Source organism: Phyllobates terribilis, unplaced genomic scaffold (assembly GCF_046119375.1).
Source record: "Phyllobates terribilis strain yellow unplaced genomic scaffold, ASM4611937v1 Scaffold_5__5_contigs__length_657084704, whole genome shotgun sequence".
Lineage (NCBI taxonomy): Eukaryota > Metazoa > Chordata > Amphibia > Anura > Dendrobatidae > Phyllobates > Phyllobates terribilis.
Window position 1 is genome coordinate 95483740 of NW_027362765.1, and position 17356 is coordinate 95501095.

The window sequence follows — 17356 nt, forward strand, 5'->3', positions numbered from 1 at the left end:
CAGTGCAACACAGAGGCTATAACTGCAAAAATCATTTGAGAAACTAGAGGCCGAGGGGATTCCAAGACGTAACTCGAGCACCCTAGGCAAAGTTGAGTAATGAGCACTTGCGCTCATCACTAGTAGCCACCCTTTCTTATCAGGAGACGCGATCGGCAAATAGGTGCCGCAAGATAGAGCACAGACTCTGCTCAGTTCTACCACAGGGATTAGTAAATCTCAGAGAACAAAACAAAGGGAGCAAAAATAATGGCACCTTACTGGGTCACATGGTGCAATTTTTTTCTGTATATTATTTACTAGAAAAGTCCGATTTCATTTTCAGTCTCAGCTGATGGCCGGGGGTTTCAGCCGCCAGTCTGGCTATGATCAGCCAGTAACTACTTCCTATTTACACACATTTTAAGTGTGCATTGGACAGCTTGTAACAGGCAGCCATAGTGTTTATACATGATTATCTGGGGATCCTGAAAACTGTAATAGCAGTAAGCACTGGCATAGCTATAGGGGGCGCACAGGTAGCACACACCCAAGCCCGTATTTATTTTGCATTGAGTCCCTTGAGGTGCAATATACACCTAAGGCCCCCTTCACATGTCAGTGTCTCCGGTACGTGTGGTGACAGTTTTCACATGTATCTGTGACACTTACACACGCATACCCATTATAATCTATGGGGCTGCCACATGTCCGTTTTTTTTCCGGCAGCACGGATGACATAAAGTGACATCCGTGTGACACGTACCGAAATAGAATGCATCTTGTGATGCTCCACTTCTGGGGCGGCTGAGTACTGGTATTTTTAGTCTGGGAAGAGCCCAATAACCATGGACCTTCCCAGCCTGATAATGTAAGCCTCCAGCTGTCTGCTTTACCTTGGCTGATTATCAAAAATAGGGGGGACCCCACGTCATTTTTTTAATTTATTAGCTTAATACATGGCACTAATTATATATCTCATGGATATCTATCTATTTAATTATCTATCTCCATCTGTGCACATCTTTAAAGGGGTTGTCCACTACTTTATATGATCCCCCAATGTATTCCCCCAGGGCCCATAAGTGTTTCTCTAAATACCTTGTGGTGCCTTATCTGTCTGTAAGCGGCGCTATCACTGGCCGCTCACAGGCATCACGTGACCCCCGGCTGCAGCCGGCGCTGACGTCACGACAAGTCCAGGCTGCAGCCGAGGGTCCCTCTTCCGCGTTCCACCGGTGGCTGCTGGGTTGTGGGCGGGGTTACCCCCGTGCGTCACACCCAGCATCCACCGAACGCTCTGCCTCTCCTCATTCACTTCATATAAAGTAATGGACAACTTCTTTAACACTGAAACATCTGTCCTTTCTATTCTGCATTCTATTCTAGTACGTGTCACACAGATAGGGCACATGAATGACGCACACGTACACACAGTCATGGATAACACTGGTACTGGATTTTCCAGTCCCGGAAATATCAGGACGTATGAAGGAGGCCTCATATATATCTAGTCGTGGTCGTCCGTGCACAGACGTCTGAATTCGGCCTTAGAAGTAGATTTATAAACAAAAAAAAGCTGTCTTTGTTGCCCCTAACAACCAATCACAGTGCAGCTTTCATTTAGAATTCTGTGCATTGAAAATGAAAGCTGCACTGTGATTGGTTGCTATGGGCAACAAAGACAAAACAAGTATTTCCTGTTGGCCTGGTTCACAGGTTGCGTATTGGCTATGGAGAGCTGTAGCTAAAAAAAATGTCCGCACTTACTTAATATGTTTTTATGTGTGTTTTGATAGCGGGACACGCACCAAAGAAACACCAAAAAGGTTCAGTGATTTAACCTGCGGATTTACGCTTCCAAATGAAATTAGTGGTTAAGAGTTGCAACAAGCAGGGGGCGTTTCCATGAAAGAAATTGACATGTTAGGCTGTGTGCCCACTATGCGTTTTTTAAGCGTTTCCACAGCTGCAATTCCGCTGCAGAAACACTTAAAAAACGCTTGGTAGAAGGTCTGCCATGTTCCCCAATGATAATCCGCATGTGCTGTGCACATGCTGCGGAAATTTCTGCTGCGGATTATCATTGCGGAAAAAAACGCAGCACTACCAATTATTTTGCGGACTACCAATTATTTTGCGGAAGCGCTGCGTTTTCGCCGCCATTGACTTGCATTGGAACACATGAAATCCGCATCACTGGATCTGTACATGCAGAATCCATGCGTTCCAATGTGCGGATGGTACCCGGATTTGGAGAAGAGGTGACTCTCCTCCGGACCTGGGTACCATAGAACCTGTTAAAAAAAGAATAAAATAAAAAATAAATCTATACTTACCTTCTGGCAGCCCCCGCTGCGCTTATCTTAGCTTGCCGGCAGCTCACGGTGGACTGAAGGACCTGCCAACGTCATAGTCATGTGACAGGTCATACGACCGCTGACATCGGCAGGTCCTTCAGTGTACCGCGAGCTGCCGGCAAGCCGAGACGCATCGAATAAAGACTGCGGGGGCCATCGGAAGGTAAGTATATATTTGTTTTTTACCATTCTTAACGGTCACACTATATATGCCGGTTGCATGGATTTATATAGTGTGACCAAGTTGTCAAGGACTTTCCAAGTGATGCTAAAATCGCTTGGAAAGCGCTTGTCAACCCGCATGCGGAAATGCATGTGAAGAACGCTTCACATCCGCATGTCCCTGGCAGGAAAAACGCATGTACAATCCACATGTACAATCCGCATGTACAGTCCGCATGCGTTTTTTCTGCCAGGGAGATGCAGAAATGCTCAGGAAAAAATCCGAAGCATTTCTGCATCGTGGGCACATAGCCTTACAGATTTTAAAAAAAGCTTAACAAAAATAATACACCAAAATTAACATAGCATGGGGATGAGAATAAAAGTTTACTGGTTTAAAATTCTGCGATTTTTCTTTTCTTTTTTTCATGTGTGTAAAATTCTCTCCAAATATACAACGTGTGAACCTAGCCTTAGGCCGGATTCATACATCCGTGTCTGGAGGTCTGAGATAATCTGGTGGGTTCCTGGAGTACCCCTTTAATTGTTTTTTTTTTGTGACTGGCAGCACTGTTATGGGGACACTGGCTGGCACTACTAGTAATGGTTTGTGTATCAGGTCCCTTTGAATTTTGCCCTTTCTTTACAGTCGTATTTCACATGATTGACCTGTCCTTAGCGGGCCGCTGTTGATGCCCCCCTTGTATGGAGCACTAAAGTATCTTAATGAGGGTCCGGGATGAGTCACACGAGCAAATGCAACGAGGATCTCATTAATATTGTGGGGATAACAAGAAGCTCGCTGTGAGTCGATGTGTTTTCTACGGCAAAAGGGAAAATAGAATATAATTACCAGCCTAATTACAGCCCTGTGACTTTAATGAGGGACATGTGACTGTACAAGATGGCTATACATGCAGCGCCACAAAGCGTCTCGTGATACCAGATCTCTGAGTCCGCTGAATCTGGTGGTAACATACCAAATTGCTGCAGTCTTTACCATCAAAATCCTCCATGAAAAAAAACACAACATTACCATAACAAGGGCTGTGATGGTTGTAGAACTTACAACATTGGTGTCTCCCTGGGTGTAAAGGTGGCATCTGAACCTGGACACCAAGGTTCTTATGCCACATAGGAAGACAATATTAATATAAATGGTACATGGTAGGAAGAAGAAGCTGTTCCAGTGCCTATGATCCTCCATGTTTTGCTCTTTATGACCCCTCAATGTGCCAGGCTATAAGGTGGGCCGCGTGCTCAACTCTATAGTCTTAAGGGGGAATTCCTTGCACCAAGATATGCAAAAACATTTTGAGGCATGCCATCTGTCCTCTACGATCCCTCCTATGAGCCAGGGTATGAGGAGGGCAGATATTGATGAATGTGATCAGGGCTTATGCCTTAAAAAGGACCTGTCACCAGGCCAAAGGGGGCAGTTTTTCCTCTTATCTTTATTCTCGCTGCTCCCCTGAGTATTCTACATTTTGTTTTATAAAAATCCTCCATATGGATCCAGAGATATGGGCCTTATTATTTACTGCAATTTTTTATGCTCTCTCCAAGGGTATATGGCAGAATAGCCCGAAGCCACGCCCCCTTGGTCATTAAAATTAGCACCATCCTGGTATATGTGTCCCTTATCCTGGGCCCCATCCTTATGTACAGTACAGATCAAGAGTTTGGACACACGTTCTCATTTAAACCAGTCATCAAAGCAAAAGGTGGCTACTTTGAAGAACCTAGAATATAAGACATATTTTCAGTTGTTTCACACTTTTTTGTTAAGTATATAATTCCACATGTGTTAATTCACAGTTTTTGATGCCTTCAGTGTGAATGTACAATTTTCATAGTCATGAAAATACAGAAAAATCTTTAAATGAGAAGGCGTTTCCAAACTTTTGGTCTGTACTGTATATATGCCCTCCATCCTGGTAATATGTCCCTTATCCTGGGCCCCATTCTGATATATATATTCCCCATCCTGGTAATATGTCCCTTATCCTAGGCTTCATCCTGATATATATGTCCTTTAACCTGGGCTCCATCCTGGTAATATGTCCCTTATCCTGGTAATATGTCCCTTATCCTGGTAATATGTCCCTTATCCTGGTATATATGTCCCTTGTCCTGGGCTGCATGCTGGTAATATGTCCCTTATTCTGGTATATATGTCCCTTGTCCTGGGCCCCATGCTGGTAATATGTCCCTTATCCTGGTAATATGTCCCTTATCCTGGGCTCCATCCTGGTAATATGTCCCTTATCCTGGTATATATGTCCCTTATCCTGGGCTCCATCCTGGTAATATGTCCCTTAGCCTGGTATATATGTCCCTTGTCCTGGGCCCCATGCTGGTATATCCCCCATCCTGGTAATATGTCTCTTGTCCCTTATCCTTGGTCCCATGCTGGTATAGCCCCCATCCTGATAATATGTCCTTTATCCTAGTATATATGTCCCTTATCCTGGGCCCTATGCTGGTATATCACCGATACTGGTAATATGTCCCTTATCCTGGTATATATGTCCCTTGTCCTGGGCCCCATCCTGGTAATATGTCCCCCATTCTGATATATATGTCCCCCACTCTGCTGCTGTTTTTTATTGCATAGAAAAAAAATAAACAATTCTTCTCACCTTCCCTCCGCTCCCCCACCACGCGGTGTCCTCTGCTAAAGCCGGTAGCTGACTTCAGAGTGCAAGCAATGGGAGCACATGACGTCACTGCCATGAGCCCCTGGTCCAGTGCACCGTGACGTCAGCTGCTGGCCTCTGATTGGCTGGCCTCTATTGCCGCGCACGGACATGATAATGCACGTCCAGTTGAAGCTTCTGCTGGCGTTGGCGGGCACCTCACCAGAATGGACCAGCTCGTGGATGTGATCTCTGCGACCCCGGTCGTTACGCACCTGCCATGTCTCTGAAACCGAATGGCGGATTTAAAAAAAATTAAATACTCAGGGAAGCAGCGAGAAAAAAATAGGAGCAAAAACTGGACCCTTCTGACCTGGTGATAAGTTCAATTTAAAGGGCTAGTCCTAGAACCAAGACATGCCATAACGTTTTGATGTGGGGAGTCTGCCCTCGATGACCCCTCCTATATAGCAGGGTATGATGATGGGGAATCAGCCTGAACCAAAGACCGCATTGATGTCGGCAATTAGGCAGTGAATCTCCACCTTATTAGCCATGCAGGGGGCTGGTAGTCTTTAATCTAGTGAGTGCCCCCTCTGCTTCAAGCAAATGGAACGCGCTGCGCGTAGCGCAACCTCCCCCTCTAGTCTACAGAGCGCGCTGCGCGGGCACGCTCCCTCCTGAGTGGTACGCGCTGCGCGTCCCCGCCTCTCTTCCCTCACTCTCAGTCTCAGTGTCCGGCAGTGCCGGAGATGTGAACTCCAGTCCTGGGAAGATAAGCCGGGGGCATGGCGGCTGCACGCGTGGAATACATTACTCCCTGGTGGGTTTACTGGCTGCACAATATCCCGCACTTGGAATTGTCCCTGAGACCTAGGAGCAGCGACTTTAACCCGACAGATCCCGGCTACAGGGAGGTGAGTCCCCCAAACTGTGCAAAGTACGAGGGGTGCGGGGAGCTGAGGCATAGTGTGCTGTATGACAACATAGGGCAGTGTGTATAGTGACTGTATCACCAGAGTAATGGATATATGGTGCAGGCACACACATGTATACAGCCTCCGTACAGTATATAGCCCTGCGGTGACTGCATGTATCTCTTATACATACACACACTATCTAAATATTTATATACAGTATATATACACAGCCTCCATACATCACTACAGTATATACCAGTGTGGTGACTGCATGTATCTCATATATATATATCTACACACACACTATATAAATATATATATATATATATATATATATATATATATATATATATATATATATATGCACAGCCTCCATACATCACTACAGTATATAGCAGTGTGGTGACAACATTGCCCTGCAGTGTCTGCTTGTAATATACTCACCCTCCAAACATCGCTGCAGGGCAGTATATAGATGGATCATACTTCCCCATTCATATGTATCACTATAGGAAGGTATGTAGTGTGATATACGTTATATGTTCCATTTATTCTTTATAACCCATAAAACTATAAATTACAACGGTGCTCTCTCTCACAATAGGGTTGTATAGATAGTTATCATGCTCCTTGTCTTGCTATAGGGCTGTGTATGTAATTATGAGACTCCAAATGCAACTATAGGACTATGTGATGATCCTGCTTTATATCTCACTGTAGGACTGTATAGGTTATGACTGTGCTATATATATCACTATAGGTCAGCATATACATTATGGTGATCTTCATCTCGCTATAGGAGTATATATGTATTGTCTGTACTCCATATATCACCCTAGGTCAATATATACAGTATGGTGCTCCTCATCTCACTATGTAGGAGTATATATGTATTGTCTGTACTCCATATATCACTCTAGGGCAGTATATACTTTATGGTGCTCCTCATCTCACTATATAGGGGTATATATGTATTGTCTGTACTCCATATATTACCCTAGGGCAGTATATACAGTATGGTGCTCCTCATCTCACTATATAGGGGTATATATGTATTGTCTGTACTCCATATATCACTCTAGGGCGGTATATACAGTATGGTGCTCCTCATCTCACGATAGGTGTATATATGTAATGCCTATTCTCTATATATCACTATGTACATATAATGATGATGCCCGGCTGCAGCCTTGGACAGGGGGAGTTATGGAGTCCCAACTCCAAAGAGGGAGCTGGTCATTGTCTTACCTGGGCAGGATGTGACATGAGGGCAGTACAATGGGAGGATAGTGGATGGGCTAATGGGAGGCTAGCTAGGGGCCGTGGAGCTGTCGGGGACATATAGGGAGGTAGAGTAAGTATCAGGCGTCACCTTTAGATTATACATTATTGCTTGTGATATGGCATTGTGTTCAGTCGTTCATCAGCAGCATCTGACCGGTGCAAGCAGTCACTGACTGTAGTGGCTCACCTTTGTTGGTGGCAGTGATTGTCTGCAGTGGTCATCATAAACAATGCAGCTGCAGCAGGAAGTGTAAGGAATTGTACCGTAACGGGTGCAGTGAGGAATCGGTAAGGAGAGTGTGACTTTTTATTATTTTATTTCATTCTGAGCTGGCTGGACGACCCATTTTAAAACTTTTCATAGGAGAAAGTTTGCTACACAATATCTCCCTTGTGCCTTTGTTGTATGTTTCATTGCAGGTAAAATGTATCAATCTGGAGTCCATGCTGTTCCATTTCAGGGGATTTTGCAGAGTAGGCTGATCTGTCTGTGTACATGTAGAATAACACTATTTTTGTCCATTATATGGCTTGTATCCTGCATTTTTCACCAGTTTTCTCCTCTGAAGGCTCTAACTGTATTTCCCAGTTGTCTCTGAGCTATTGGGTGGAAACTAGCTGCTATGATGTCTTCCAGGACATTCATTATACAATAGTACTGAGCAGTGTTGCGGTCAACCCAGCTCTGGGGTGAAAAAAAAAACAAAAAAAAAAAACCACTTACTAGGAACCTTTCGTAGGTTTTCTGGGTGAATAATAAGTTCAGAAGGCAGGAGTCAAAGAGGAGAAGTGGAGAAAGAAGCAGATTTCTCTGATATAAGAAACTTTGTAATATATTGTATTCTCCAATACTATTGATTTATGTAAAGTTTATTAAAATGACAGCGGCCATAAACCTGTGTATGTGAAGAAGACCCTTTTAACATTATGTTAATGTTCATAGAATCATATGATGTTAGAGTTGGGCGGGACCTCCAGGGTCATCATATCCAACCCCCTGCTCAATGCAGCATTCTCTAAACCATCTCAGACAGATGTCTGTCCAGCCTGTGTGAAGACTTCCATTGAAGGAGAACTCACTACCTCATGTGGCAGCCTGTTTCACTCATTAATCAACCTGCCAAAAAGTTTTTTTCTAATATGTAATCTGTATCTTCTCCCTTTTCAGTTTCATCCCATTACTTCTCGTGTTTCCTTGTGAAAATGAGAATAAAGCTGATCCTTCCACAGTGTGACAGCCCTTCAGATATTTGTAGACCGCTATTAAGTCTGCTTTTTTGCAAGCTAAACATTCCCAGATCCTTTAACTGTTTCTCGTAGGACATAGTTTGCAGTCCGCTCACCATCCCGGTAGCTCTTCTCTGAACTTGCTCCCTTTTTTCGATGTCTTTTTTTTAAATGTGGTTCCCAGTCCTGGGCACAGTATTCCAGATGAGGTCTGACCAAGGAGGAGTAGAGGGGGATAATTACTTCATGTGATCTAGACTGGATGCTTCTGTTTATGCAACCCAGAACTGTGTTTGCCTTTTTTGCTGCTGCATCACAATGTTGACTCATGTGTAGTCTGTGATCTATTAGTATACCCAATTCTTTTTCACGTGTGCTATTGCTTAGTTCTATTCCTCCCATTCTGTACATGTAATTTTCATTTTTCTTGCCCAGATGTAGAATCTCTTGCTTTTCTCCCTGTTGAATACCATTCTATTAGTCGCTGCCCATTGTTCAAGCTTATCTAGATCCTTATGAATCCTTTCTCTGTCTTCTCTATTGTTAGCTATCCCTCCTAGCTTTGCATTGTCTACAAATTTGATTAGTTTACCTTCAGTTCCCTTATCTAGATCAGTTATAAAAATGTTATCTGCCTATGCTGTGTCCTTCTGCCTCCCCTGGTGCTGTTATACCCCCCCAAAAAAAGGTTTTGCCCTTTTCTCATCATCCCATATATTCCAGTTTACCACCTCCGTGCCACGATGCCAGTGGTGCTCTTCCTCTGCTCCTCTAAGTCTGGGGCAGCAGAGATGGTAGTAATTTGCATGTGTCCATGGTTGTGCAATTCTTTTTTATGCAATGTTTGCCATTGTCCACTAGGGGGCACCATGCCTGTGTTACTGCAAAATAGTGCCACCTATGTGTTTTTTTTTGCCATTTACTATCGTGTAGCAGCTTTCTACTGTTTTCATAGTTTCCCTTTAATTCGCTCCATATTTCAGGCTTACAGCTGCAGATGTAGCAGAGCCAAATCTGTCATTGAACTTTAAGAGCAGTGTTGTTTGTGCTTCTTTAAAAAAAATAAAAAAATAAAAAAAATCCACCCAACTTGCAGTCCTAAGTAAGATGGACTCAGCTAATTGGAGCTACAAATATAGCAAAAATTCCAGTTTTCGTCACCTCCCGTGAGAAGCGCAGCTGTATAGTGTAATAATGTGTCAGAAGATGCTGGAAATCTGCATCTCTGTGATTCTCACCTGTGGAGCATCAGCTCCGCCGTCGCAGCTCGTGGTGTCGCTGAATATTTTCAGCTTATATTGTTGTACTGGGGCCCTCGTGGGACGCAGCGTCTGGTTCCCCCAGTGCATTCAGGCACAAAGGTCGTGACAACCCCACAATCTTCTGTCCGTGGGGTTCGTTTCTTTATACTTCGCTGTATATCATAAACCTATAAACGACTTGGAAGATTAGCGCCAGTATAATAAAACATGGAGTTTTTATTGACATATACTTAAAATACAACATAAAATACATAAAAAATGGGAAGGAAACTAGAACAGAAAAGAACTACACAAGCCAGTTATAACATGATATATCCACCATATAGGGCAAGTGCTCAAAATCACAAAAATCACTGAACCATAATAATGTTGATTAAATATATCGAATTATAAGAATTGAGAAATGTATCAAAATCAAATCACATGAAGTGCCATTAGCTATAGTGCAAATCAGCTACCATTTAAATAAAGTGCAAATTAATAGTGCAAAGAAAATAAGCACCACCTTGAGGCCACAAATACTGCAAGTGCAGAAAAAAATCACATACAATGCAAATGAGCAACTGTGCAAACTGGTTCATATGCACTGTGTATGAAGTATATTTTGCACTTGCAATATCTGGCCTTGAGAAGGTGCTTGCATTACTTGCACTATCAATTGCACCTTCTAACTGTAGCTTGTTTGCACAGTTGCCCATATGCATTTTATGTGATTTTTTTTTTTATTTTTCATAATCGCTGTAATAGCTGAGAACGCAATCCTGTGTGTCTTTGATAATGCATGATGGATCTCCCTATGCTCAATTTTGGGATTTTAGGACAACATCTCCACTTCAATATATGAGGGGGAAATTTTTGAGCAGAAGTATCTTGCTTTGATTCTGTGTAAGTCTTCACTGCAGTTTTGGCACTGTGGTCCTGATTCATCAGTTTTCAACAGAAATATAGCATAAGACTGCTTGAAATATCGTAAAACGTTTGCTCAGCTTGCTCAAGTTTTTGGCGTTTGTACGCCAGTTTCGGCCGGCTCCGACAACTTTTTAAAGAGTGGTCGCAGTTTCTCCACTTGTGTCCAATCCTTGACTGGAGGACATATTTTGCGACGTTGCATGGCAGCTGAAAGATGCACCAAATTTCATTAAAAGGTATACTCTTCATCTAGATGGGGGTCCAGAACGCTATAGACATATACACGGTCACGCAACGCTGAGCGACAGCACTGAGGGCATGGCTGACACTTCTTTCTGATAGGATGATGGCTCTCTGTCTTGCTCTCCCTCCCAAACTCAGTCAGACTCTCTCACCAGATTGCGCTTTGTCTGGCCTCGCTTGCACAATCTTTCTTTTTGTCTGCCCTCACCCAATTTCTGTCTGCCTGTCTTGCTTACCCTCCTACCCCTGTCTCTGTCTGTCTGCCGGGCTCACTCGAGGGTCTTTGTCTGGCTCACTTGCTCGCCCTCCCGCCCACAAGATCGCTGTCTGGGTCGCCCGCCCGCAAGATTGCTGGCTCTCTGCCCGGCTTGCTCGCCCTCCCACCCGCGAGATCGCTATCCTTCTGCCTGGCTCACTCTCTCTCCTCCCGCCCACGAGATCGCTTTCTGCACAGCTTGCTCACTCTCCCATTTGGTTTCTGTCTGCCTGGCTCGCTCGCTCGCCCTACCGCCCACGAGATCGCTGCCTGCCTGGCTCGCTCGCTCGCCCTCCCGCCCGCCCACGAGATCGCTGCCTGCCTGGCTCGCTCGCTCGCCCTCCCACGAGATCGCTGCCTGCCTGGCTCGCTCGCCCGCTCGCCCTCCCGCCCGCCCACGAGATCGCTGCCTGCCTGGCTCGCTCGCCCTCCCGCCCGCCCACGAGATCGCTGCCTGCCTATTTGCCAGGCTTGGTCGCTTGTTCTCCCGCCCACGAGATCGTTTTCATGAACATCTCGCTCGCTCTCCCGCCTTGTCTCTCTGTCTGCCTGGCTCGCTCGCTCTCCTGCCTGGTCTCTCTCTCCCTGTCTCGCTTGCTTACCAATGGTCATTATAAGCTAATATTTTACATCATCACTTTAGCCTCTCCTCCTTTTTCTTGTCCCCTCACTTCTGCAGTCATCTGTGCTTGCTCTTGGGTTACCATGGTAACCTCATCAGACTCACACTGCTAGCCCTCCCGTGGCAGTCACATGGCAGGATGTTTGTCCAGTGTGTCTCCGTTGGCTCTACCATGGCAACCTCAGCGCCAGCATACCATTCACATACTGTAAACCTACCAAGCTACATAAAACCTCCCTGCTTGGCATGTAAAGTATTAAAGTAGGAGCTAGAATGGGGTGCGGCACTTTACATCCCTCAGATAATGGCGGCGTAATGTGCGGCTGACCAGCTCAGCTCCTGTAATGGGTCCTAATGACTGGAGAGGGAGCGAGCAAATGAAAATTCATCTGTCCATCAGATGCAAGGCAGTGGGTAACGGAAGGAGGTGGTTATGTTTCCTCTGTTGTTCAGTGTTTTACGGCAGTATTTATTTATTGTAACCATCTCATTTCTGAGGCTGGGACCATTCACTCCTCCATGCTTTACACTGCACCTTTTCTTCCACAGCGCAGGCCAAATAGGATGTCTGTGAATGGAGAGTTGATTTCTGCCACTCGAACAACCCTTCGTCTCATCAGAGGCTGAGGTTTGTGTGCTGTATCTTCCTCATGCTTTACACTGCAGCTCTTCTTCCCAGATTAATTGTTAATTTTACAGTATCATGCAGTTCTGTATATAATTACTCTTTGCATGGCAGATGTACTTCATGTGCTCTCCATATGCTTTGTAAAAAGTCTTAAGACTCCACTTAGATCCCACAAAGGTCACGCAGGGGTAAAGAGGGGGTCATTATATACCAATGGTCTTCACACAGGTCCGATTCCCAGCAGAGGTGATGAATTAATAATGTGAGGTCAATTCAAGTTTAATGAGTTATTTCTAGACAGCAATGCATAGTGTCATGTCATCCTCCTATACTAGATGTAGCAGTGTTGTACAAAGCCCCTAAAGCTGCCCATACAGCATAGATTGGATTGGCCCTCTGCAGTATGGCCGACTTTTCTGGGGTTTGCATGGATAGTCTGGCTGCAGGAGTCACAGGGGTCATTGTGTTCTGGGGCTTCACTGCCGATGTTGGCTGAAGGCTGGGTGACTGCATTGCATGTTCATTAAAAGTATTTTTCACATCCTCCGCTAATTACTTTGATCAGAATTATTCTTCACACCTTTGTCTGACTGCTTTCACCAGAATGATTTTTCACATCCTCCTCTAACCCATTTCTTCAAAACAATTCTTCGCATCCATCTTTCAACCCATTCTTCAGAACAATTCTTCACATCCACCTCTCGTCCCATTCTTCTGAACAATTCTTCATATACTACTCTGACTGTTTTCATCAGAACAGTTCTTCACATCCTCTTCTGGCCTTTTTCGTCGATGCGTTTTTATATCCACTAGAGACTCTTCAGTGAACGTGTGGTGGTGAGTCAGTGATGATCAGGGGAAGCATATCCTTTTAGGGCCCCCAAACCTCCATATGATAGCTAATGGTGCCCGGACTGCTATTAGGTACCAGGATGAAATTCTTATAACCATTGTCAGACATTTCACTGGTGCAGGACATTGCCCGGCCTCTTGTGGCCAGTGTGTGTGGTTAGTTTCTGGATAATATAGGCATTGACTACCCTTCATGTTTCCCATATCGGAATTCAATTGAGATCCCCTGGGGTACTATGTATCTGCATCTGACGCTGCCAAGTAGTGCCACAGGAGCCACTGATAACTGGATCTAGGTCTGGGAGGAGAACCCCAGGACACCATCACCACTTCGCAGTGCCACACAGACTATTTTTTACTTACCATCCACCACCTCATCAGACTCACGCCCAGATGTTGTTAGGAGTGCATACACACAGCATCGTAGAGGTTTTGTAGCTCTGTTGCCCTCCTGTGTCTGCCAAAAACTACATTACCATTCTATTTGTGGCACTGGGAGATGGATCTATATAGACTCGTTCTTTCTCATCGTCCCTCTGCCCATCTGTTGGGAGGAAATAAAAAAACGTATGCTTTTCTATGGCAATTTCAGTATCTACAAGTAACCAAGGACGGACCTTGTGTAGACATTGATGAGACTGCAAACCTTTTAATGTACCAATCTGCAGACAACAAATCTCTCCTTGGCTTTCTCATATCACCCATAGACAGTGACGGCACACATCCTTCCTTAAAACTCACCTTTTAACAGTTGGAATCTGATTGTCCTTAGGTTACCTTTGAGCTGTTTGATTATAATGTGCCCTTGAGGGTGGGAAGGGGACTCTGCGCTGCCCCCTTGGGGAGGGGACTCTGTGCTGCCCCCTTGGGGAGGGGAGGGGACTCTGCGCTGCCCCCTTGGGGAGGGGAGGGGACTCTGCGCTGCCCCCTTGGGGAGGGGAGGGGACTCTGCGCTGCCCCCTTGGGGAGGGGAGGGGACTCTGCGCTGCCCCCTTGGGGAGGGGAGGGGACTCTGCGCTGCCCCCTTGGGGAGGGGAGGGGACTCTGCGCTCCCTCTCTCTGCCTCGCTCTCTCTCTCTGCCTCTCTCTCTCTGCCTCTCTCTCTCTGCCTCGCTCGCTCTCTCTGCCTCGCTCGCTCTCTCTGCCTCTCTCTCTCTGCCTCGCTCGCTCTCTCTGCCTCGCTCGCTCTCTCTGCCTCGCTCGCTCTCTCTGCCTCGCTCGCTCTCTCTGCCTCGCTCGCTCTCTCTGCCTCGCTCGCTCTCTCTGCCTCGCTCGCTCTCTCTGCCTCGCTCGCTCTCTCTGCCTCGCTCGCTCTCTCTGCCTCGCTCGCTCTCTCTCTGTGCCTCGCTCGCTCTCTCTCTGTGCCTCGCTCGCTCTCTCTGTGCCTCCCTCGCTCTCTGTGTGGCTCGCTCTGTGTGCCTCGCTCTCTCTCTGTGCCTCGCTCGCTCTCTCTCTGTGCCTCGCTCGCTCTCTCTCTGTGCCTCGCTCGCTCTCTCTCTGTGCCTCGCTCGCTCTCTCTCTGTGCCTCGCTCGCTCTCTCTCTGTGCCTCGCTCGCTCTCTCTCTGTGCCTCGCTCGCTCTCTCTCTGTGCCTCGCTCGCTCTCTCTCTGTGCCTCGCTCGCTCTCTCTCTGTGCCTCGCTCGCTCTCTCTCTGTGCCTCGCTCGCTCTCTCTCTGTGCCTCGCTCGCTCTCTCTCTGTGCCTCGCTCGCTCTCTCTCTGTGCCTCGCTCGCTCTCTCTGTGCCTCGCTCGCTCTCTCTCTGTGCCTCGCTCGCTCTCTCTCTGTGCCTCGCTCGCTCTCTCTCTGTGCCTCGCTCGCTCTCTCTCTGTGCCTCGCTCGCTCTCTCTCTGTGCCTCGCTCGCTCTCTCTCTGTGCCTCGCTCGCTCTCTCTCTGTGCCTCGCTCGCTCTCTCTCTGTGCCTCGCTCGCTCTCTCTCTGTGCCTCGCTCTCTCTCTCTCTGTGCCTCGCTCTCTCTCTGTGCCTCGCTCTCTCTCTGTGCCTCGCTCTCTCTCTGTGCCTCGCTCGCTCTCTGTGCCTCGCTCGCTCTCTGTGCCTCGCTCTCTCTCTGTGCCTCGCTCTCTCTCTGTGCCTCGCTCTCTCTCTGTGCCTCGCTCTCTCTCTGTGCCTCGCTCGCTCTCTGTGCCTCGCTCGCTCTCTGTGCCTCGCTCGCTCTCTGTGCCTCGCTCGCTCTCTGTGCCTCGCTCTCTCTCTGTGCCTCGCTCGCTCTCTCTCTGTGCCTCGCTCGCTCTCTGTGCCTCGCTCTCTCTCTGTGCCTCGCTCTCTCTCTGTGCCTCGCTCTCTCTCTGTGCCTCGCTCGCTCTCTGTGCCTCGCTCGCTCGCTCTCTGTGCCTCGCTCGCTCTCTGTGCCTCGCTCGCTCGCTCTCTGTGCCTCGCTCTCTCTCTCTCTGTGCCTCGCTCTCTCTCTCTGTGCCTCGCTCGCTCTCTGTGCCTCGCTCGCTCTCTGTGCCTCGCTCGCTCTCTGTGCCTCGCTCGCTCTCTGTGCCTCGCTCGCTCGCTCTCTGTGCCTCGCTCGCTCGCTCTCTGTGCCTCGCTCGCTCGCTCTCTGTGCCTCGCTCGCTCTCTGTGCCTCGCTCGCTCTCTGTGCCTCGCTCGCTCGCTCTCTGTGCCTCGCTCGCTCTCTGTGCCTCGCTCGCTCTCTGTGCCTCGCTCGCTCTCTGTGCCTCGCTCGCTCGCTCTCTGTGCCTCGCTCGCTCGCTCTCTGTGCCTCGCTCGCTCGCTCTCTGTGCCTCGCTCGCTCGCTCTCTCTGTGCCTCGCTCGCTCTCTCTGTGCCTCGCTCGCTCTCTCTCTCTGTGTGCCTCGCTCGCTCTCTCTCTCTCTCTCTGTGCCTCGCTCGCTCTCTCTCTCTCTGTGCCTCGCTCTCTCTCTCTCTGTGCCTCGCTCGCTCTCTCTCTCTCTGTGCCTCGCTCGCTCTCTCTCTCTCTGTGCCTCGCTCTCTCTCTCTCTGTGCCTCAATCGCTCTCTCTCTGTGCCTCGCTCTCTCTGCCTCGCTCGCTCTCTGCCTCGCTCGCTCTCTGCCTCGCTCGCTCTCTGCCTCGCTCGCTCTCTGCCTCGCTCGCTCTCTGCCTCGCTCGCTCTCTGCCTCGCTCGCTCTCTGCCTCGCTCGCTCTCTGCCTCGCTCGCTCTCTCTCTCTCTGCCTCGCTCGCTCGCTCTCTCTCTGCCTCGCTCGCTCGCTCTCTCTCTGCCTCGCTCGCTCTCTCTCTGCCTCGCTCGCTCTCTCTCTGCCTCGCTCGCTCTCTCTCTGCCTCGCTCGCTCGCTCTCTGCCTCGCTCGCTCGCTCTCTGCCTCGCTCGCTCGCTCTCTCTGCCTCGCTCGCTCGCTCTCTCTCTGCCTCGCTCGCTCGCTCTCTCTCTGCCTCGCTCGCTCGCTCTCTCTCTGCCTCGCTCGCTCGCTCTCTCTCTGCCTCGCTCGCTCGCTCTCTCTCTGCCTCGCTCGCTCGCTCTCTCTCTGCCTCGCTCGCTCGCTCTCTCTCTGCCTCGCTCGCTCGCTCTCTCTCTGCCTCGCTCGCTCGCTCTCTCTCTGCCTCGCTCGCTCGCTCTCTCTCTGCCTCGCTCGCTCGCTCTCTCTCTGCCTCGCTCGCTCGCTCTCTCTCTGCCTCGCTCGCTCGCTCTCTCTGCCTCGCTCGCTCGCTCTCTGCCTCGCTCGCTCGCTCTCTGCCTCGCTCGCTCGCTCTCTGCCTCGCTCGCTCGCTCTCTGCCTCGCTCGCTCTCTCTCTGCCTCTCTCTCTCTCTCACTGCCTCTCTCTCTCTCTCTCTCACTGCCTCTCTCTCTCTCTCTCTCTCTCACTGCCTCTCTCTCTCTCTCTCTCACTGCCTCTCTCTCTCTCACTGCCTCTCTCTCTCTCTCTCTCACTGCCTCTCTCTCTCTCTCACTGCCTCTCTCTCTCTCTCACTGCCTCTCTCTCTCTCTCTCACTGCCTCTCTCTCTCTCTCTCACTGCCTCTCTCTCTCTCTCCTCACTGCCTCTCTCTCTCTCTCTCACTGCCTCTCTCTT

The 17356-nt window shown here is 48.4% G+C and overlaps 1 protein-coding gene across 2 annotated transcripts in view; it reads left to right on the forward strand.

The window, feature by feature from the left end:
* The first annotated feature begins 5796 nt into the window (after window positions 1-5796).
* Window positions 5797-17356, forward strand: part of TTYH2 (tweety family member 2) — a 94719-nt gene continuing 83159 nt past the window's right edge. For both annotated transcript variants that reach the window (XM_073682552.1, XM_073682553.1), the window contains exon 1: window positions 5797-6057. In XM_073682552.1, the coding sequence (XP_073538653.1) occupies window positions 5929-6057 (129 nt within the window). In that variant the 5' untranslated portion in view covers window positions 5797-5928. The remainder of the gene's footprint in view (window positions 6058-17356) is intronic.